This window comes from Perissodus microlepis, chromosome 3, assembly GCF_051167445.1.
Source record: "Perissodus microlepis isolate ML-2025 ecotype Zambia chromosome 3, ASM5116744v1, whole genome shotgun sequence".
NCBI classification, from domain to species: Eukaryota; Metazoa; Chordata; class Actinopteri; order Cichliformes; family Cichlidae; genus Perissodus; species Perissodus microlepis.
This window is the reverse complement of record NC_140463.1, coordinates 33,279,681-33,300,110: the sequence shown is the minus strand read 5'-3', so window position 1 is coordinate 33,300,110 and position 20,430 is coordinate 33,279,681. Positions and strand designations below refer to the sequence as shown.

Here is a 20,430-nt window from a genome sequence, read left to right as displayed (position 1 = left end):
TTGCATTTTCTGTACCACACAGGGAGCCGTAATATTGGTCAGATTACTCCGCTGAAAAGCTCCAAAAAAACACCAACAACACAAATTAAGTTCATGCCCTGAACTGATGGTTGGAGTAAACTAAGTCTGCACTTCGTTAATGCTCGAAAACCCCTCCAATATACCTGAATTAAAACAATTCTGCACAGAAGAGTGGGACAACAGTCCTCCACAGTCATGTGAAAGACTGGGTGCCAGTGATCACAAATGTTTTATGGTTTTATTCTTTTAAATTAAATCATGATTTAAAAACTGCATTTTGTATTTCTTCGTCTTTATCTTTGTCTAATATAAAAATGTATTTAATGATCTGAAACATGTAAGTGTGACAAATATGCAAAAAAAGAAAACCTCAAGATGAGGAAAAATAGTTTTCCACAGCACTGTGTGTGGCATGTTCTTTCATAAAGAATAAATTATGTTTGTTTATATGAGTAAATAAGAGCATGGGTAATTAAACCAGCCTTAGAGCTCATTTATGGAACTAACAGCTAGATTTCTGTAACTAATGGGCTTCATATTTCTCTACTTTGTCGTAAACAGCTAATTTAACAAAAAGTAATCTGTTTTTTTTTTTTCAATATATATATAAAAAGAAAAGAAGTGATTTTTTGGGGCCCTGCAGATGTGAACGCTGCGCTCTGATAACTCTCAGGACGAGCTGTGACAGTGCATATGTTCATTCATGACTGCATCTCTGCATCTCGGTCGCATCAGACTGTTTTACCTTGACAGCTAGAAGTGCGAGAGCAGCGACTGATCGAAGCAGCGAGGATTCCTGCCAAGAAAAAAAAAAGGCGAGGGGAGCTGAAAACGAAGAGGAGGCTGATGAAATGAAATGATGAAAAAGATGAGATTTAAATCAGAATATTTTTATGCTGGCGCTCGGCGGGAATTCCTTACTTCAACTTCCCAGAGTGCATTGCTGTGTGGCCTTTTCAATAATGTAAAGGGGGGGACAGACAAGAGATAAAATGAGAGAGGAAACGATTTCCTGGCACTGTGGGAGCCCCCTCTGTGACATTTACCTCTAGTGGCACCCTCAATGTGTGTGTGTGTGTGTGTGTGTGTGATGGCCCTGTGCCACACTAATGATGCCCCCCTCTGCCACGCACAGTCGAAGCACAAAACTCTCCCGCCAGCGATGCCACACGTGTCCTTTAGAGTCACACTGGAAGGAAAAAAGGAAGGAAGAAGGAGGTAATAGCCGAGATGGAGCGTGGAGGGGTTGAAAAGGAATTGTGCGAACAATATTTCCATCCACAGATGGAGCTGAGGAGGAGCACAATAGAAGGGCGGCAAATAAAAGGAAGAGAAAAGGTTAGCGGCGAGAGGAGGCCGCTTTTGTCAGCGAATGGTAGAGAAGGAGCAAAGGGGGGATCGCCTCGTGCGATCTATCAGCTCCACCTGTTACTATTTCATACTTCATTAAGCGTCTCTCCTATTTGAAGCGGCGGGTGGTGTTCTCCGTCTTCGCGGGGTGTCCCCTACCCCCCACCTGGACACATGGCATCTCATTACCTCTCTGCTCCAGCTCAGGGCCTGCAGAATGTCACACAGCTGGAGTACGAGCTCTGAAGATAGATGAAACAGAAAAAGAGAACAAACCCTCTGAATGTCTTTAAAAAGACAGACCCTACTGAGAATGATGTGTTTGCCTGGCATTATTATCCTGTTGCAAGGTCCACCTTCGGTTCAGCGGAAGCACTCGGACAGATGGCGTCACGTATGCTCCGAGCGCTCTTTGATGTGCAGAATTTATAGAAGAATTGTTGACCGCAAGTCGAACGATTTCTGAGGCAAACATTCCCACCTCACGATCGGTGTCTGATTCTTGTGCTGAAAGGCTGTCTTTGATTAGTTAATCCCATTGATCCAATAACCAGATCGCCTCTGCTACATCAAATATAGGCGTTTCTTTCTGATTGTAGATGCATGCACTTTGACACCAAATCTAAGAGTTATCTGCAGATCTTCTGTCAGGGTTTTAAGACACTTTGTTTTTCTCACGCTGAATTTCCTGTGGTGGTCAGTGCTGTTTGAAATTTTCACCGCTTTTAGACAGTGAGTCTCAGAGTGACATTATTTGGTTCAACTGTCAGACTCGTCCACAACCACAACCAGTGGCAAAATGTAGTGACGGTGTAGGCGTAGGGCGGCTGCAGCTTCGATGGTAAAGCGGGTCATCTACCAGATGGAAAGTCCCCGGATCCTCCTGTCCATGTGTCAAAGCATCTTTGGCCAAGATACTGAACACTGTGTTGCCTCAGATGCATCCATCGGAGACTGAGTGTATGAATGTTAGAAGTGCTTAGGTATAGATAAGATCAATGTGTGTGTGACTGAGTGAATAAGACTTTATTTTATATTTTGTATTAGTAGAAAATAGTAGTGAAAATAGAGTAGAAAGGTACGGAGCCCCGGAGGGGACATGGGAGAAAAAAAAATTAAGACGGACTTTTGCGAGCTCTCGCAAAACTAACTCGGGATCTCGCAAAACTTTTGCGAGCTCTCGCAAAACAAACTCGGGATCTCGCAAACGTTTTAGCCGCATTCTTCCCGTTAGCTCGAAGCTAACGGGAGGTTGAGACCTACTACAGCCGGGAGGAACACCGCTTTCCCGGCACATCGTGCCTCGACCTCCCGGTCGGCTTCGAGCCGGCGTCCGAAGAATGCGGCTAAAACTTTTGTGAGATCTCGCAAAAGTTTTGCGAGATCCCGAGTTTGTTTTGCGAGATCTCGCAAAAATTTTGCGAGATCCCGAGTTTGTTTTGCGAGAGCTCGCAAAAGTTTTGCGAGATCCCGAGTTTGTTTTGCGAGATCCCAAGTTAGTTTTGCGAGATCTCGCAAAAGCCCGTCTTAATTTTTTTTTTCTTCCATGTCCCCTGCGGGGCTCCGTAGAAAGGTGCTATATACACCTAATATAAACAGTCCTGAGCCATCAAGGAATGGACTCCACTCGACCTGTGACAGCGTGCTGTGGTATCTGCTCCGAGATGTTAGCAACAGATCCTTTAAATCCTCTCAGCTGCAGGTGGAGCCTCCATTGATCAGATTTGTTTGTCCAGAACGACCAAAATAGACAGTTCTTTAAACAAGATGTTAGTTAACCTAATGTTTGCTTATGAAAAGTTCCTTAAAAATGATTTTAAAACTAGAACTCAGTAAAAGCGTAGATCCCTGGGTGGCTCGGTTGGGTACAATCACCTAAAACATGAAACATCTGTGCTTTGAGACTGTGAGAGAATCTCTGGGAGGTTTGCATCAGGAAGGGCATCCAGCTTGGATCTGTGAAAATCAAATACATTGATCTACCTCCACAACGACTAAAAGTTATAAAGTTAGCATCTTCTCCAGCTAATCATTCAGTGTGTACTTCAGGATAAAGCTGGTTACTCCTGGTTTTAGTAGCATGATCTGCAAATTTAGCCCAGTCTGTTTTTACCTTTGAAGCTGCCTGGAGCCACACTGTCTGCAGTAACTGCGGTGCAAACTTCATGCAGTCGCTGAAGAATGTGCTGGTTGTGGTAGTGTTAGCTTAAATCCTTAGCATCCAGGACAAAAAAGGCTTTAAGTGCAGAGGCAGACTTTAACTGTGCACCTAAGCACACCGCATACGATGTACTTACTCCCAAACCCCCTTTTTGCGTGGCAGGAATTTAAAAGCCTAACAGGCGAGCTGCGGCTTGCTTACAAACAGTTGCCATTCAAGCGGTGAGATTTAAGGAGCAGGTACTTCCACATGAATGTGAAACTCCACTGAATTGCAAAGTAGAAAAGCTGCTGAATGGATGGATGATTTCTCAATTCCTCAAATTCCTTAATTTAAGAAAGTACACACAATGAAAGGATTTGTTTTAATATCACAAATTCAATGGACACAAATTCATAATGCTGTCCTGAATTCATCCAGCTAATACTGCAAACAGAAATATATTTTAGTATCCTCATAACAAAGAAAATAACTTTTACGACTCAGTCATTATCTGACTCGGTCACGTCTCAAAGATGACTCGGTGTCAGGAGCAGATGAAAGGAGGTCACAGCTCTGTGTCGTTGTTTGTTTACGCAGAGGGGAGAGGCGGCTGACTGGTCCGTTAAATCACCTCCCTGCCAGCGGTGGTGACAAACTACCAAATGAAGTGAGAAAGTGAAGGCTCTGTCACAGATTAGGGCTGCCAAGATGTGTGAGTTTTTGAAAGAAGACTGAGAAAACCTGGAGACGGACAGAAAACCAGCGACGAGTCTAGCTGATAAAAAAAAATAATCCGGACGCCATAGATGTGCTCTGTGCTCATCTGCATTCAAACTTCGCAGCTTTCACTGCGTTATAAACTGCACTGTGAGGCAAGACTGTGAGTCATAAATCGTTATAACAACATACATATAAATGCTCCAAACCTTAGAGGTCTGAACCCTGCAAGGAGTCACAACAGTAATATCACAGCTGGGTTAAAACATTTGCTCATCTGTACTGCAGTTCATTTTTTAAAATCTCCCCAGTTTTTCACAGTTTTCAGAGCTAACTGATACTATAATACCATAATAATGGTCTGAAATTAGACTTTACATCTAAGACAACTACCAAAACAAAAACAAAAGGTGGGGTTGCAAGCCCAGAGAAGAGCGCTGACTCTCCTTGTGCGATGCTGACCTCGTGTGGATCACACGCAGCACTGCGACCCAGTGGCTTGGCTCATATTAAAAGCAGCACTTAAAAGGCAGTGTGAGCGCTCCTTTCTGGGCCTCCTTAATTCTGTGACTCCTGCCTGGTAGCTGCAGCCTGCCTCAGCAGCAGTTCTCTGGCCAGATCCGGCCTGCCGATCTTGGCCAAGTACCGAGCGAGCAGAGCGGCCTTGGGTTGGTTTGGGACGGCGGGCAGCCCTCTCCTCCACATGGCCAGGATGGTGAAGGCACGGGAAGAGAGGCCGCCGCTCCCGGCTCGGGTCGTCACCAGCTGAGCGGTGCTGCGGCAGAGTTGCAGGGAGAGCGCCAGCAGGGCCGTTTCCTCCTCTGAAAGCTCCTCGGACAGCCAGAGAAGAAGAGAGTCTGAGAGGGAACCTGGTTGGATGGGCAGGTGATGAATAAATGATGCATTTTTTAGTATGTGGAGCTGAGACAGCATTAAAGAGTGTGGCAAAGAGACAATGAATGGATCGTGGAGCAAGCGGGCAGAATTTCACCCACCTGTGTCCTCACAGAACTTCACCTGGGCTGTAATGGGCCGAGTAAAGTTTCTCACTTTCTAAAATGACATAAAACAGTAACATTCTTTTATTTGAGTCTTTTACATGAAGCATAATGTTTCATTTTTGGGGGGTGAGGGGGTGAGTCAGACCTTTACCTTGGGTAAAGTCAGAGACAGCTTACAGACGGGATCTCCCAGAAGCTTCGTGTCCTTCAGCACAGCTTTGTCATCCCGCCACTCCAGCTGACCTCTGGTGACCTTATAAAATATGGCCGTGCCCTTGTAGTGAGGAGAGCTGTAGTTTCCAAATAGGTCCACCTCAGTCAGATGCACTAAGAGGTGATTCTTCCTCTGGCTGTGGAAGGTGATGCGCTCATGCGTGGCTTCATTTTTGTTGGTTTGAGCAGCGGCTGCAGAAAAATAAATATGCACACATTTAAAAAGAGGCCTGATGCAATTATATGAAACTGCTTTACTAACTGAATTTGATGCTAACTGAATTTTCTAGGTTATGTTTGTAACTTTTTCCTGTATTAAACTTGTTTACTGCCAGTTTGTGAACAGAGGGTGAAGTCACTTAAAAATTAGACCATAGGGCTGACTTGTTGGACCTTTACAGCCTCTGAAGTGCCTCTCCTTTGTTCCCTGACACATCTATATAACAAGCAACTTCAACTCAGGCTAGCTTAGAAAAGGACCAAGCGGCCAACAAATGAGCTCCCAGTGCAACTCAGACTTCAAAACAAACCTCACATAAAAATAGAAACATATCTGAGTTCAGATGGGTTCAGATGATATTTTAAAAGCAACAGCATTACCTTAGCTTGGTTCCTCACTATTTGCTATGTTAAGTAGCAAGTGATTTGTGTTAGTAGGTAAGCTAATGCTAGCCAACATTAGCCAGAAGAAAGACAGTTTTATCAAGCAAAGCCATGGAGCAAGTTAGGGCTGTGGTGCATAAAGACAGTATAATAGATGGTCTTAAAAGTGAAGTTCATTAAACTGCTGCTCCTGCTTTCAAAAGGATTCTCCGTGCTGTAGAAGTCTATGGGAAAAGTACCCTCGGACTTGACTTCAGTCAGGTTATTTTACGTGATACTTAATAACAATGATTCCATTTTGCAAATTTAGGTTAAAATGGAGAGAAGTTTATGAGAAAATGGCCTTTCAGCTCCATTGTACTATGACCTCATTAAACACTTTAATGAGACCATGGCCTCAGTAACTAGTTTCAGGTGTTATTGAACAGAACATGATTTTAATTTTATAAAGTGAACAAAAATTTCCTTTGGGGTTGTGTCAAGAAGGGCATCTGGCATAAACCTGCCAAATCAAACATGGAGATGTTTGTGGCGACCCCCTCGTAGCATGACAGCAGCCAAAAGTAGATTTAAATATTCAATTTTATTCAATTTAATTCAAATTTATCTATATAGCGCCAAATCACAACAACAGTTGCCTCAAGGTGCTTCATATTGTAAGGTAGACCCTACAATAATACATACAGATAGAAACCCAACAATCATATCACCCCCTATGAGTAACCACTTTGGTGACAGTGTGAAGGAAAAACTTCCTTTTAACAGGAAGAAACCTCCTACAGAGCCAGGCTCAGAGAGGGGCGGGGCCATCTGTAGCGACCGGTTGGGATGAGAGAAAAAAGACAGGCTAAAAGACATGCTGTGGAAGAGAGACAGAGTTTAATAATAAGTGATGATTCCATGCATACTGAGTGAAAAAATGACTGAAGAAGAAATACTCAATGCATCATGGGAATAGAGTTAAAAGCTAGGACGGAGTAGGGTATACTGGGGCGGGCCTATATCATGACTGACATTTACAAGATTCTACAGTATGAGCACGTAGCGTCGATAAGATCCACCTTTTGCTTGTCTCATCCAGTTTTAAAATATCAAATACACACAGCAAGTCCATCTTTTGTATACAGTCTACCATATATATATAGATATACATTTTAACCATAGATTTTTAAAATGTTCTAAAGCCAGTAAGTAAACATGTGTTTAACATCGAGTAATCCATCTATCTCGTCCAGTTTCAACACACCAAGACGGCGTAAACACTCATCTGGAGGCTTCTAAACAGGCAGTATCCCCATCTTTTATACTGTCTGCTGTATTGTGACGTGGGAAACAAAAGAGGAAACATAAGAGTGTTGTACTGTTGAAGCATTCAGCTGGCTGTACAAACATATCATTCATCCACTTTATTATGTGGTTACTGTCTTACGTGGTGACCAGGGGATGGAGGCTAAACCGGTTTAGACCTGGTGCTGCAGCAACTGGTTCACATTTCCCAGTATATCTTTCCTTTTTACTGCACTAGATGTGCAGTGCTCCAGCTAACCACGCAATAACAATAGCGTACAAGGATTTGCACTTTTAAATCGAGGCCTTTTTCAGTGTCACGCACGTCCAGCCAAAGTAAACAGGCCTCTTTTAATAAGAACAATGACAACACAAGAGCGAGCAGCTGTGTTTGAGTTGAACATCAGGATTATTGTTCTAACAAATAAACAAAAAAACCCAAACAAACAAGTTAAGCATGTATGATGTTTAGAGTGCTCACTATGATAGATAAAGCTGATTATTTTTTCAGATTCACTGATAGAAACCATTGAATTAATTAATTAATTAAAATAAATGATGACCCAATCCTTGATGAAAAGCCAACATTAGACCCGTGAGAAGCATAAACGTATAAAAAGATGAAGATTCTCTTGTGTTTCTTTTGTCAGCTTATAATTATTTTCCTTAAACCACGTATGAAGCTTCTGTAGGAGAAGCCAGTGAGCCAGCTTCACACTTTACCTGTGCAGGTGATGTTGCCGGTGAAACGCAGGAGAAGCTGATCTGCCTCACGCATCGAGATCTCCGAGGAGGTCTCCACCGGGTCGCTGTAGCCCTGAGCTCGCAGCCTGTGCAGCTCCCAGCTGAGGTCTCTGCCGGGCACAACGGCCACCAGGAGGGCGCGAGGCTCGTCTCGGCTTCGCAGGAGGACAACGGTGACGCCGTGGCAGCAGACCGACTCCTCCAGCTCCTCGGCCAGGCAGGCGAGGTGACAAGGGCGCAGCGGGGAGAGGAGACGAAGCACGAGCAGTCTGAGCGGAGAAGCAGACGGAGGACAAGTTAAGGAGTCTAGCTCTGGGGAAAGATTAGATTGCCGCTGAACAGGGAAAAGACTCTGTTATCGCAGGTGGGAATACAGATGTAATAGACTTAAGACAGAATGGAGAATTCATGAAAACCTACTGCACACATTTTTTTTCTCCCCTGAAGAAGCTGTTTTAGATAAGAAAGAAGAGAATTATAACTCGGGATGGAAATGAGAATCCAACGTTATCACAGCTGGGCCTATTCTTTTAAACAGGTGACTAGAGTAAGACTTAATTTTCTCCTTCTTTATAATGTCTTTAGGGGTTTCTTAACACTTTAGTCTTGCCATGCTGTTCATGTGCGTATGCTCTGACACGTTAAAGCCTGGAATCTAAAGCATGTAGCTGCACCCACCCCCCCTTTATCCATGCGGCCTTGCTTTAAGCCCCTTATGTAAAGTAAAAGCTAAGTCTGGTTTGTTGTAGCGTAGTGTAGCATTTATCTTTTGTTTTTTTTTGTTTTTTAATGCTGGCACTTAAGACATGGATGTGATGTTGAGAATACATGAAAGGCACCGGTGAGGTACAGCAGAGGAGATGTTAATCGCTCTGGAAGTTAGTGCAACATAACCTCACTGAACCAAATTAACTTGAGGATTGTTGCTTACGTTCGCTGCCGTGTGAGTAAAGCGAAATAAAGAAACATCTGGGTTGTTGAAAAAGAGAAAACATCTGGGAGAAAACGCCTTGTTGATGACAGAGGTCAGCGGACAAGGACAAAACTGCTTTGAGTTGACAGGAAGGCAACAGTAACATCAAATAACCACCCATTACAACCAAGGTGTGCAGAAGGGCATCTCTGAATGTGCTGCACAAAAATGCCATTATATAATATAAATGTATTTCTGCTGCAGGGGTCCCACAGCTGCAAAGTTTTTCCTGCACAGCTGCACAATTTAAGCCTCATCCTGTGTCTCTTACTGTCACTGTGTGGTCAGGGGGACTGTTTTCTACGCCATCTACATGGTTGGGGGACTCCTGATTGCAGCCACTGTTGACTTGGCTGTGAGGACAGCTCACAACCTGCTGCGCCTGTCACACACTCTCATCAACCTCGTAGGCAACAGATGTCAAAAATATGTTGTAAGAAAGTCCTTTAAGTCCAGTTCTAATAGGAATCTGCGTGCATAGCTACTCTAGTAGAGTCCAAGAGAGCTTTAAACACCCATTTTTAGTTAAATGTACTGCCAAATCAAACAGACTTTTACTCTATTCTAATTATGTGCTCCTTCATATCTTGCAGGTTAAGTCTTTGGTAAAACAAAAACTGAAACATCTGCACTTCACTGAGAGGTTCGGGAAAACTGTTCCTCAGTTTGTGCTGCTTACATACACATAAATGGGACAAATGTACATGTTTTTTAATAGACTTCCACATGTTTCCAGTCTCAGCAGTCTCCTTGACGTGACAAGACTGAGAGAAATTGACTATTTTAAGGTTTTACAGGGAGATCTCGGTTCCCCTGACAATCCAACAAACCTGGAGTCAAAGCCTGCCAACTGGATCTCAAAAAAAAGGTACAAAACGACATGTTTCATGTTTTAGATTTCCTTAAAGACGGCACTGCCTTATTTCTTTTTGCAGTCATTTTCAAATGTCATTTGTTTTGTTCACAGTTTAATATCCCACGTTTGGACGTGTCTATGCTTTTGACTAATACGAAAAGTTTCACTTCAGGTAGCTCTAGCGTGTGAACTTTTGCTCTTCTGCATTCAGGTGCAGGATTTATTACATCTTCCTGTGTTGTTCGAAGCACCAGCAAACTCTGAAACTGCACATTAGAGCCAACGACATCAGGCTGAAAGCGTTCAGGCCTTCGAATAAACTACAGTGGCTTGTTGAGTTTGGCAGAAAGGCACATGCAAGGGGAGATATAGTAAGAAATGATCACCGTTTACTTGAAATCTTGTTGGAGAATGCTGTTAGGAGCCTGCTTTTGAACACAGTATTATCTTTTTCAGGTATTTATTTTGCTGGATGGACAAACAGGACAAATCGGCCTTGGCTTTGAAAGAAACGATGCTGCAAATGAGCGCCGCCCGACAAGTTTCGCTCTGTGGGTATCTGCTCTGTCCGTGGCTCTGCTTTGGATGCTCCTGCCTCACATTGCTCTTTGTGCAGTGATGTGGTTCGGCTGGAGAGTACGACAACACATCAGCTGAGTCAGCCGCTGTCACAGAGATGCTAATCTACCGTAACTCTTTTTTTTTTTTTTTTGTGTCCCGTTTGGATCTTTAGCCATCAGAATTGTTGTCTTAAGGCCAAGAAAGATGCCAAGCGGATTTATTTTACCAAGTGGATCATCATGGCCTTGCCATATTGGTCCATTTGATTGACCTTTATTATAATTATGTATTTATTTTATTTTCGGATGCTACAAACGGGACAGACATGACTGGGGGATAGGACAGGGAGAAAGAATGAAAGAAAGAGAGGGAGAGAAAGAAAACCAGAGGGGAGAAGAGACGGTGAGAAAGGGGGGAAGAAAGAAAGAAAAACAAACAAAACACCTGGATCACCTGTATGGAGAAAAAAAAAAACAGAAGAGAAAGCAAAAAAAAAAAAAAAGAGCAACATAATAAAAACAGCACCATCACAATAAACTAGCAAGCAGTAGATAACAGTAGATACTAAATATTAAACGATATTGTGCAGCACGCAAGATAGACAGCGCACAATGTGCTTTGAGGCAGCAGCCAAGAAGGGTGTAGTCCGCGTCTGTGAACACCCGTGTGTACACCTGTGTGCACACCTGCATGCTTGTATTCCAAAGGTTTCTCCATGTAACGATCTGCTAGGGAGTGTGGGGAGCCATAGCCCCGTCCCCCAGGGTATGAAGCAGGTATGGAGGAGATCCAGGCCCCAGACATCCGGAGGCCCCAGAGTACGAGGACCCGAGGAGGACCACCAAAAGGGGGGGAACCGTGCCACCCTCCTGGGAAGAGCTGAGTAGAGCCCCAAACGAGAGGTCACCCAGCAGCTACGGAGCAGAGGCCAGAGGGGGTTGCAGTGGCGTGCCCGCGGGCTCTGCCGGCAGCCAGCTGTGCCAGAGAGGACCGAGCTTCAGGCCCAGAGGCCAGAGGCCTGAGGGCACCCCACCCCCCGGAAGGGGCCCAGTCGGGCCACAGGCGCCAGGCCCCGCCAATCGGCCACCAGGAGTGAGCCGGTACATACATGAGCACCCAGCCCCAGTCGACAAGAACCACCAACACACCAATCTACCGTAACTCTTAACGAATAGGCTCAAACTTGTTCGTGCAACCTCAAATCGTTGCTTATCCCTCCAACATGACCGAAAACCATCTTACATTTGGTTTTACCTCCACACAGGTGGCTTCAGAGCTTAAAGTGCATTTCTAATAATTACCTAGCACACTGTCTCCTCTCTGCTTCATATCAAATAATAATCACTGCTCATTCTGCAGATCCCATTTATCATTTTATTGTTCCCAACAACTCAAACACCTCTCTACTGGCTTTTAAAAAAACCCCAATATGTATATATATTAAACGTGTATCTACCTGTGTGCAATGTAGACTGTATACAGAAGACGGACAATGGTTGATGTCATCACTACTGAAACTGCACACTCATTGGCTACTGACTTGCCAATCACAAATCATCAGCCAATGAGCCTATTCTAGATAATCCTCCTTTCTGACACTAAATAACTCAAACACAACAGAATTGACGTTTTATTCAAAACCAGTGGCTGATCTCATAAACTCAGCAGGAAAACGTGTACATGGGTACAGACAGGAAGCTCACAGACTTGTGATTTTTCATTTGACATCATGTGAACATTGTTCAGCAGCTGTCTGCCAAAACCTCAACAGGACTGGAAGCTTTTATGCAGTCGACGGCGTCATGCCTTGGTGTCCATTAAAGCCAGTTCAGGGTTAAGACACTCACTCATTGGCTTAATTTTCCAGTCCCTGGAGGTGCATCCATCTGTTTTGTATATAGTCAATGGCAGACATGTTTTTATTTACTTCCTTGCTGTCCTGCACTACAATCAACTTGTTGTCTTTTTAAATAAAGTTAAACTGCCTATTTCCATTTGCAGGTGTCATTATTGTAAGAGGAGAAAACGTGGTGGTACAAACCTGTCAAAGTTCTCCATCAGGTCAAAGGACACCAGTCCTTTCTGCAGGCTCCTGACGGTGACTTTATCCATGACACTCCACTGTTTGTCCCTTGAGCCCAGAACAACCAGCGACTCATTGGACATTTCCTTGGATTTCACAGAGGTGTCCATGAATCTGGCATAGAAACAAAGCCTTTTAAGATCCCTATTTATATGATGCTGTGACACATATATAATATATTTTAGTTCAAGGACATCTGTGTCACCTCAGTCTGTGGGAAGGTGAATGATCCCATGGGGGAGAATCCCTGACAGGTTGACTTTGTTGGTCTTGTTGGTTCTCTGTTTGTCCCCTTGTTGCTTTCTTTTTTGCAGGATTTGGGGGACATGGAAGTGTGACCGTGAGGGGTCTTCTCAGGGGCCTCGAGGTCGGGTGGGTGAGGTAGAGCAGCGGGCTGGTAGACACCACCGAATGATAGGCGTAATTTCTGGACTTGACAGAAGCCAGGAGCACGGCGTCTAGCGGCTGGATCTGAAGCAAACAAGGAAACAGCTGTTCTGCTTGATTTAGGCAGCAGTTTAGACAAAAGCTGTTTGATATGAGAATTTGTCTATTTTTTTCTGTTGTTATATCAAAAGAGAGCTGTGCAGAGAGGGAGGTGGTGGATTTGACGTAAGATCAAGGAACAAACTGCTCGAACACCAGTGTTTGGTCTCAGGAGTCAATTGAGAAATCGGCCACAGCTGTTTGTGCCTCACAGCAAACATCTGTGAAACCTGCAAATCAGGAGCAAGCTTTCTGTTACTTCATCATTTCTCCTCTCTATTTTCATCCGAGTTTTGGAATCATTTCAAAGGCTTCGTCCCAAAGAGCTCTTCCTATCTCTCAATGCCAACCAGACCTCACTTCTGCAACTCTTTTCTTTACTTCTACTGAAAGTAAAGTAGGAGAAAAAGGGGTAATGATCAGGGTATTGTCATACCGTGGTTTGCGCTATTACAGGTGCAGTAAAGGATCCTGGGAGGTAGTTCAGACAAATTCGGGGGTCCATGGGGAGTTTTAGTGACAACCCCTTCCTGGGAATGGTGTAGTTTTCTACTTTTAAACAGGAAACCACTGCAAAAAGACCCACAGAGTACACCTTCACCTCTGCAAATGAGCCCTAACAAAGAGAGAAAGAAACCACGGCAAAACATTTGAACAATCTTTCACCAATGAATACGTTTTTGAAAAAAAAACTCTACTCAGTGTTTCTATGTTTTTTAGGTTAAGAATTAGTACAATTACATGAGTTGCAATTGTTACTTTGTTGCACTCATGTAAGATACAGCCACCCTCTTTCATTTCAAAGATTCTACACATTGAGTTATAATACAACAAAAACTTGGCAAGTCTTAAAATGATGTAATTATAACCACAGATAAACAAGAGCATGACTTATTAAACCACATCATTATTTATTTAACAAAATCTAAGCCAAATATGAGAAACAGTGAATGAAAAACTACAGTAAGTACACTGAATGTTTCAATAGCTTAGAGTACCACATTTAGCAGAACTAACGTCTGTATGACTTTATTAGTCTCTCACGTCGCTGTGGAGCAATTTTCGCCTACTCTTCTTTCTAACCTCGCTTCAGTTCATTGTGGTTTGTGGGCAGGTTTATTTGCGTACAGCTCTCACCACAGCATTTAAGTCAGGTTGAGATCTGGTCTTTAACTAGGTCATTGCAGTAGCTTTATTCTTTTGTTTTTCAGTCATTCTGTTGTAGATTCGCTGCTTTTCTTGGCATCACTGTCCTGTTGCACGACCCAGTTTCAGCCAAGCTTCAGCTGTCAGACAGACAGCCTTACATTTGACTCTAGAGTACTTTGGTATACAGAGGGGTTCATGCTTTACTCAATAAGTGCATGTTGTCGAGGTCCTGCGGATGCAAAACAAACCTAAGTCATCACCCCTCCACCACCGTGCTCCACCGTTGGTATGAGGTGTTTATGCAGATATGCTGTGTTTGGTTGTCCCCAAATGTGTTGCTGTGCTTTAAAAACAAACATCTGTACCAGAGTTCTTGTGGTTTATTCAGATACAACTTTGCAAACCTAAGTTGTGCTGACATGTTCTTTAAACAACACGAATTCAGTTTTTTTTATTTTAACTCATGTAATTGCATTTATTCTTAACCAAAGATATACAGAAACACTGGGAATATGTTTATCTAACTAAAATGTAACAGTTTTGATTTGGGTTAAAACACCCCAAAAATAGTAAACGGTGTACCACAAGGCTCTATGTTAGAGCCTCTTCTGTTTTCAATTGTTCCATACTTTAGTTCTTTATATACATCCATGAACCTTTTATAGAAGACTTTTTTTCTAACTAAGAATTTATTCATAACTAAGAAGAAAAAGGTTCAGTATACAGCTCCAGCTTATATTAAGCTTCCAGTAAAATAACATAAAATAAGCATTACGCAGGAGAAAATTATGTTATTTGATCAATATTTGAACAAATATTTGTAAGTAAGGGAAAACCTTACCTTCTGTCCTCCATACATGCCCTCTGTTGCTGTGGGAGCGATGTAGCTGACCCTCTTGTCCTCATCTATTATCTTCACAGCGACATCTCTGTAGCTGCTGCGATGGCGTGCTTGGAAAGGCACAACCACAGTAAGGGGGAAATTAAAGGCTGCTCCATGTTCAACTTTGACCCGGATCACTCTGCTAAGCAACTCCTCTGAGCCAGTCACCATCAGGCAGCTCAGGGCATCAGCCACTTCACACCTCAGGACTTCAGCTGCACCTGCAGGCGCTCTGATAAAGCACGCGTCCGGTACATCAGAATGGCTGCCCTCCAGCTGACCAGTGAGCCTAAATGATGTTTTTAAAAACACATAAATGCATATTTTTAGAAAACGATTCATGATTGAAATAAAGTTTGACTGTTTGTTTCTTCCTTTTATTTTTATTTATTTATATTTTTTGCATGCTTGCATTTGCTCTTAATGCTTTTAAGTAGAAATATTGTTATCTTGATTTTTTTTTCAAGTGCAAACATATTAAGACTTGCTGAAATGCCGGAGCATGGACTTTCCATATCAGCTCTCTCCAGACTTAGCCTCTCCCTCGGATCTTAATGTTCCCGATTTTTTTGGCTTTTAGATGTATGTGTGCAGTGGCCTGACAGTGAACTGTGCGAAACAGCTGGCTGTGTGGAGGCCAGGAGGTCAAAAATGTGTGCGACTTGTGATAAAGCACTGCAGAGAGTTTGTCCCGTATCAGTGAGCAGGAGAAATGAGGGGAAGGAAATCATGTCCAGACTCGCAATCATCCCAATGGAGGGCACAGAACAAAATGCTCAACATCTTTTTGTTTTCTTTTTTTTTTAGGCATGTGGATTACTGATGTTGCCAGTACGTTGTCAGCAAGTGGAAGAAAGTATTAACTACTTTCTTTGTTTCCAACAAACGTAAAATGATGTGCTACCTCACGCTGTGCACGAAACGTGTGTAAACTGACACGGAAGAAGTTTCGATTTCATTATGCTTGAATAGCCTCATCAAAAAAACAGAAAACGGACTGCAAACATCATAGAGCTTTAAGCAAAAGACCACAAACATGCAAGATGTTGCATATTACACTGACAGGAAGTGTGGGTTAAACATAAATACTTATGTGTTAAGAGTTTAAGTACGGTGAGCTGTGATGATTTAGTCAGCTTACCCTACAGTAATCCATTTTCTTTTTCTCTTTGCGCTCTCATCTTCCTTTTCAGTCTCCTCTAGTAACTCAGTCTCAGAGTTAACAGATTCCTCCAGAAGGTCTCTTGCTTGACCTTTGACATGTGATTCTGCCCCGTTGTCACAATTAGAACCACTGAATGAGTCCGGTGTTTGTTCAGTGTCTGCCGATGTCTCTGTACGCCTTCGATCAGCTCCGTCCTCAATCACCCGTTCGTGACCTGAGTCAGACTCGAGCCGATCGGGGGAGTTTAGGTGATTCTTAACGTCTTCAGGTTGCGCCGAAGTGTCTGTGTCTCTGGATTCTCGACGCGCTTCACCCGTGATCGAGGTCTTATCTACAGATAATTGCTGAATCGCTGCATCCAGCTTGATAATGATGGAGCTTATTTTGTCGATGATCTTCTCTACGTCCTCTCCAACACTCAGAAAAATGTCACTGACGGAGCCCGAACAGGGCCTGCATCCTGTATCCTCTGAAAAAAGAATTAAACCTTTACTTGAGTTTTTAAATTAGTTACACTTTGTTACACACCCACCACTGAAAGCCTGCATGTTTTTATGTCATTTCTTTAAATAGTCGTCGGGAATAGTTCTCCAGACTTCCTGAAGGACATTCAAAGCTCTTCTTTGGATGTTTCTGCCTTTTTTTCTGTTCTCTGTGAAGATGATCCCGCACACTTCAATAATGTTATCCATGACTGATAATGCTCCACTGTGTGTTTTTCCATCCAGGTATATTTTTTCAGCATTGGCAGTGTGTTTGGGATCATTGTCATACTGAAAAATGAACCTGCTGCCAATCAGATGCTTTCCAGATTGTATTACATGGTGGATAAAAATCCGATGGGACTTTTAAAATCAAATTATGTGTTGCTGCAACAATCTACTAGTAACAAAGTGCCTAAAGATTGAAAGGTTTTCTGTTATGTGTAGACACAACGCTATCTTTGTACTTGAATGGTTCATAGGTTCGTTCTTTCCTCTGAAAATGGTCAGGTACAAGGACTGGACTGAAAAATAGTATAAAAAAGGACCCAGTGTCCAAATAAACACTTTGAAAGAACCTTCAGAGACCCTGGAGAGCTTGAGGGGGATATGAAGGTGGAGGTGTGCAACTTTGAGAGTGAAATTTAATAAATGAAAATAAATACATTGTTACTTCTGAGGCTCTGAGAATTCCACAATTTAATTTCGTTTTCTATTTGAAGTTTATTTTGTCGTCAGAGATGAGAAGTAACTTTTTTATTTTCTGGCATCTGTACTTTTACTCCCTACATGTTTAAACAAATGTCTATACTTTCTCCTCTTACACTTTCAAAGCAGACTCGTTATTTTTGGTTTATCTATAAGTTCGTCTATAGGGTTTATATCAGGGGTTAAAGTGGGCAGGAAGGACTGAATGTATCCGTTAGTTGTGGTTGTGGTACTTCAGCATTTAGCTAGCGCTACAGAAAAGGAGGAAGCATGAAGAGAGTGCTATTTTAAGTGGCAGGTCATTTCAAATACATTTTTTCTATCAGCTCAACAAACTTCAGGAAACACACAAACTGTTTGTGTGCAGGTTGTCGTACACTTCGTCTGCGAGCTAAAGCTCCAGCTGCTGTATTTCACAGGGGGATAAAAGAGTGAGAGCTAACTTCACAGAGATGGAGGAAGATAAAAAAGACAGGACAGGAGAAGAAGAAGAGAGAGTAGATTTAAAGGTAAGGACAGCTCAGTGGTGTTTGATAAACTCCAGATGTATGATGTCATAATTTGAATTGAATCTGTATATGATGTTTTGATAAATGATGCATGTTTTATTTTGTCGTGAAATATCCTAAAAAACAAACAAACTTTTTGATACTCAAAGGTTGCATGAAAATACTGAGCAGTTCAGGATAAACAGGTTAGCTTGCATCAATGTGGTGAATTCCCATTGTGTTGAACTGGTGCACAGTGGCTGTGGTGGTCATAGTCAGATTTAGGTTATATCAAGTGTTGCAGAGATGAATTTGCATTTACGCAGATGATGCTTAGATTCATTCACTGAATTCCAACTTTATACCAACTGCATATAAAGTATAGAGAGTATAGTATCAGTGATATGGGACAGCTGTGAAGCAAGCAGCAGGTCAGCTGATCACACTAAGAAAATCTACTGAAGTTCATATTAGAAAGTATTGTGAGTTGTGATTCTTTTCCCTATGCTGAGCCACTACACAGATCGTAGTGCTCCTCCACCTGCTAAATCGCACTTTCACCCCCGACTGTTCTCAGTGTACTGTTTAGCAATGGAGGCAAAGTCTCCCTCTACAATGTTGGCAACAGAAAATAGTTATTTATTTAAATTTTCTGTCACTGCTTGTGTCCTAGATAACAGATTCAAGCTGAGTACATTCATTAAAACTACAGATTGGGATAATGTTTGTATTCTTGTACACTAATATTATTTTATTATTATATTAACACAGTACAAGGTTTAGTTACCTCTGTACAAGAATGGTTAGAATTGTCCTCCAATGAGCTACTTTTACTTTCTTACTTTGAGTACATTTCTGAGCCTGTACTTTTTTACTTTTGCTTGAGTAATGACGTTGAATCAGTACTTCAACATTTACTGGAGTATTTTTAAACACAGGTATCTGTACTTCTACTTAAGTAAAGAACGTCTGTACTTTTGCCACCTCTGCCTGTCGTAGATGGATGCTGCTGAGCTCCACCCCCTGGTGGAGAGCTGCTGAGCGTGGAGGAACATTGTCTGAGGGCTTGTTTCCATGCTCTGAGTCTGCATGAATGAAAAACACTGACTTCCCTCAGCACTCCCAGAGCTCTCTTTTTGCAGTCTCCCTCCTGCTGCTCTTTACTCCTTTGTCTTCTTTCATCCTCCCTCTCATCTTCTCCTTCTTCCATCCTCCCACCCATTGCTGTATCGAGATGATCTCCGCAGCATTGGACACCTTCAAGCTCCTGAACAGTTTCAGCCAATGCAATGAGGAGTCTGTTCTCGCTTGTGCAGTCAGGAGGCTTTTGTCCTTCCATGAGTTTGTCTGCATGCAGATTCGTATCCACGCTGGACTGCAAAATGCAAAAGAAAGCTGAGAGTCAGAAGTATCTGCGCAGGCTTTTCTTCAGGCCTTTTTCTTTTTCAGTCCATCTTGCATTTGGCAAAATCTTTTCCCTGCTTTTACACAATTCATCTGATAAGCGTCAAATACTGTTTAAAAGAGGATTTCAGTTCTTGTGTACCTCCTTTTATGTTCGAAGCCGAAGCCCTGCTGGATTGCTGTGTCCTTGGCAGTGAGCGTTACTGCGTCCGGCTATCCCAGTTTACAGGCGCCAAGGCTGCATTTATCTGGCTGCCAGCAGTAAAACATGTTGCCAAGGTGACCCCTGGAGGCGTGGAAGGGAGAGACAAAAGAGGAGATTCACAGGAAGGCAGAGAGCTCTGTGCATCTCACGTCTGACGGTCTCCTGTCACTCATTTCACTGCTTGCATATCCGGCCAGTTAAAAAACGTCACACGAAGCCGGGAATCATTCAAAAGCACAGCAGGAAGTTACTGGAGTTCTCCCCTTTTGGTTTGAATGCATTCACATTCATAAATCATTTGTTTTCCTAACGCCACAAGCGTTGCTACAAATGCATTAGCATGTTGGGCAGCACCTAAACTATTTACAGGAGAAAAAAGCAGAGACAAACACAACCACAGAGTCATTTTGTGGGTTTCCTGTGTGGAACTTACGATGTTACTTTGACATCAGTATTAAAACAAGTTTCTTGATCCTTATTTGGAATTAAAAGAATACTCAGCATCACTGTAAGAATGGATTGGCATTCAAGTCTAATCGTGTTAACATTAAATAAACGAGTCCTATCAAAGTCCTTTGATCTTGTACTGCTATAATGTTCAATGGCATTGCACTCAGCATGCATTCAGTCCTAATCTAACAAAAGAAATCACGGGATATATCCTGGACAGGAGCTGGGAATCACCTCTTAACCTAACATTCCAAGTCTTTGGAAGGTGGTGGCAACGTGAAAGCATTTAAAATTTTCACGTCATTCTATTATAGATGTTACTAATAATAAATGACTATTATTCATCGTGTTGTTTAGAGCCGTGCCTTACCTGTTGCCGGATCAGGCGTCCTCAGAGGCATGCCGCAGCAATGTAGCACTGTGTCGCCATCATGTGGCCGCTGCCACACACTGCACGC

The 20,430-nt window shown here is 42.7% G+C and overlaps 2 protein-coding genes and 1 pseudogene across 6 annotated transcripts in view; 2 read left to right on the top strand and 1 right to left on the bottom strand.

The window, feature by feature from the left end:
* Positions 1-3,899: 3,899 nt before the first annotated feature.
* On the bottom strand, positions 3,900-20,389 carry dthd1 (death domain containing 1). 4 transcript variants are annotated; one of them, XM_084924108.1, is made up of 11 exons: positions 20,343-20,389; positions 18,889-19,603; positions 16,212-16,704; positions 15,029-15,359; positions 13,475-13,654; positions 12,758-13,023; positions 12,511-12,666; positions 8,059-8,348; positions 5,384-5,637; positions 5,227-5,284; positions 3,900-5,100 (listed from the first exon to the last, which is right to left on the bottom strand). In XM_084924108.1, exons 2-11 carry the CDS (start codon positions 19,250-19,252, stop codon positions 4,790-4,792), a joined length of 2,703 nt encoding a protein of 900 aa, XP_084780234.1. In that variant the 5' UTR covers positions 19,253-19,603; positions 20,343-20,389; the 3' UTR covers positions 3,900-4,789. The 4 variants fall into 4 exon arrangements, with proteins under 4 accessions (XP_084780234.1, XP_084780235.1, XP_084780233.1 ...); XM_084924109.1 differs by lacking the exon at positions 20,343-20,389 and having other exon boundaries at positions 18,889-19,288; positions 19,460-19,836; XM_084924107.1 differs by lacking the exon at positions 20,343-20,389 and having other exon boundaries at positions 18,889-19,836.
* Positions 8,908-12,449, top strand: LOC146391242 (uncharacterized; annotated as a pseudogene). Its single transcript, XR_014797308.1, has 5 exons — positions 8,908-8,920; positions 9,304-9,695; positions 9,789-9,920; positions 10,120-10,279; positions 10,365-12,449. The product of XR_014797308.1 is annotated as an uncharacterized LOC146391242 (transcript).
* The window catches only part of arap2 (ArfGAP with RhoGAP domain, ankyrin repeat and PH domain 2), a 171,445-nt gene continuing 168,698 nt past the window's right edge, over positions 17,684-20,430 (top strand). The window contains exon 1 of the mRNA XM_084924105.1: positions 17,684-17,934. The gene's annotated coding sequence lies outside the window, so the exon portion shown is untranslated. The remainder of the gene's footprint in view (positions 17,935-20,430) is intronic.

Bases quoted from the DNA above. Each gene is read 5' to 3' on its own strand.
- dthd1 (XM_084924108.1), bottom strand. From the start codon at position 19,252: ATGGAAGGACAAAAGCCTCCTGACTGCACAAGCGAGAACAGACTCCTC. The intron at 16,705-18,888 runs GTACAGACGTTC...TTCTTTTTTCAG, and splicing joins GACAGGCAGAGGTGGCAAAA to AGGATACAGGATGCAGGCCC. The intron at 13,024-13,474 runs GTATGACAATAC...TGTTTGCTTCAG, and splicing joins CTGTAATAGCGCAAACCACG to ATCCAGCCGCTAGACGCCGT.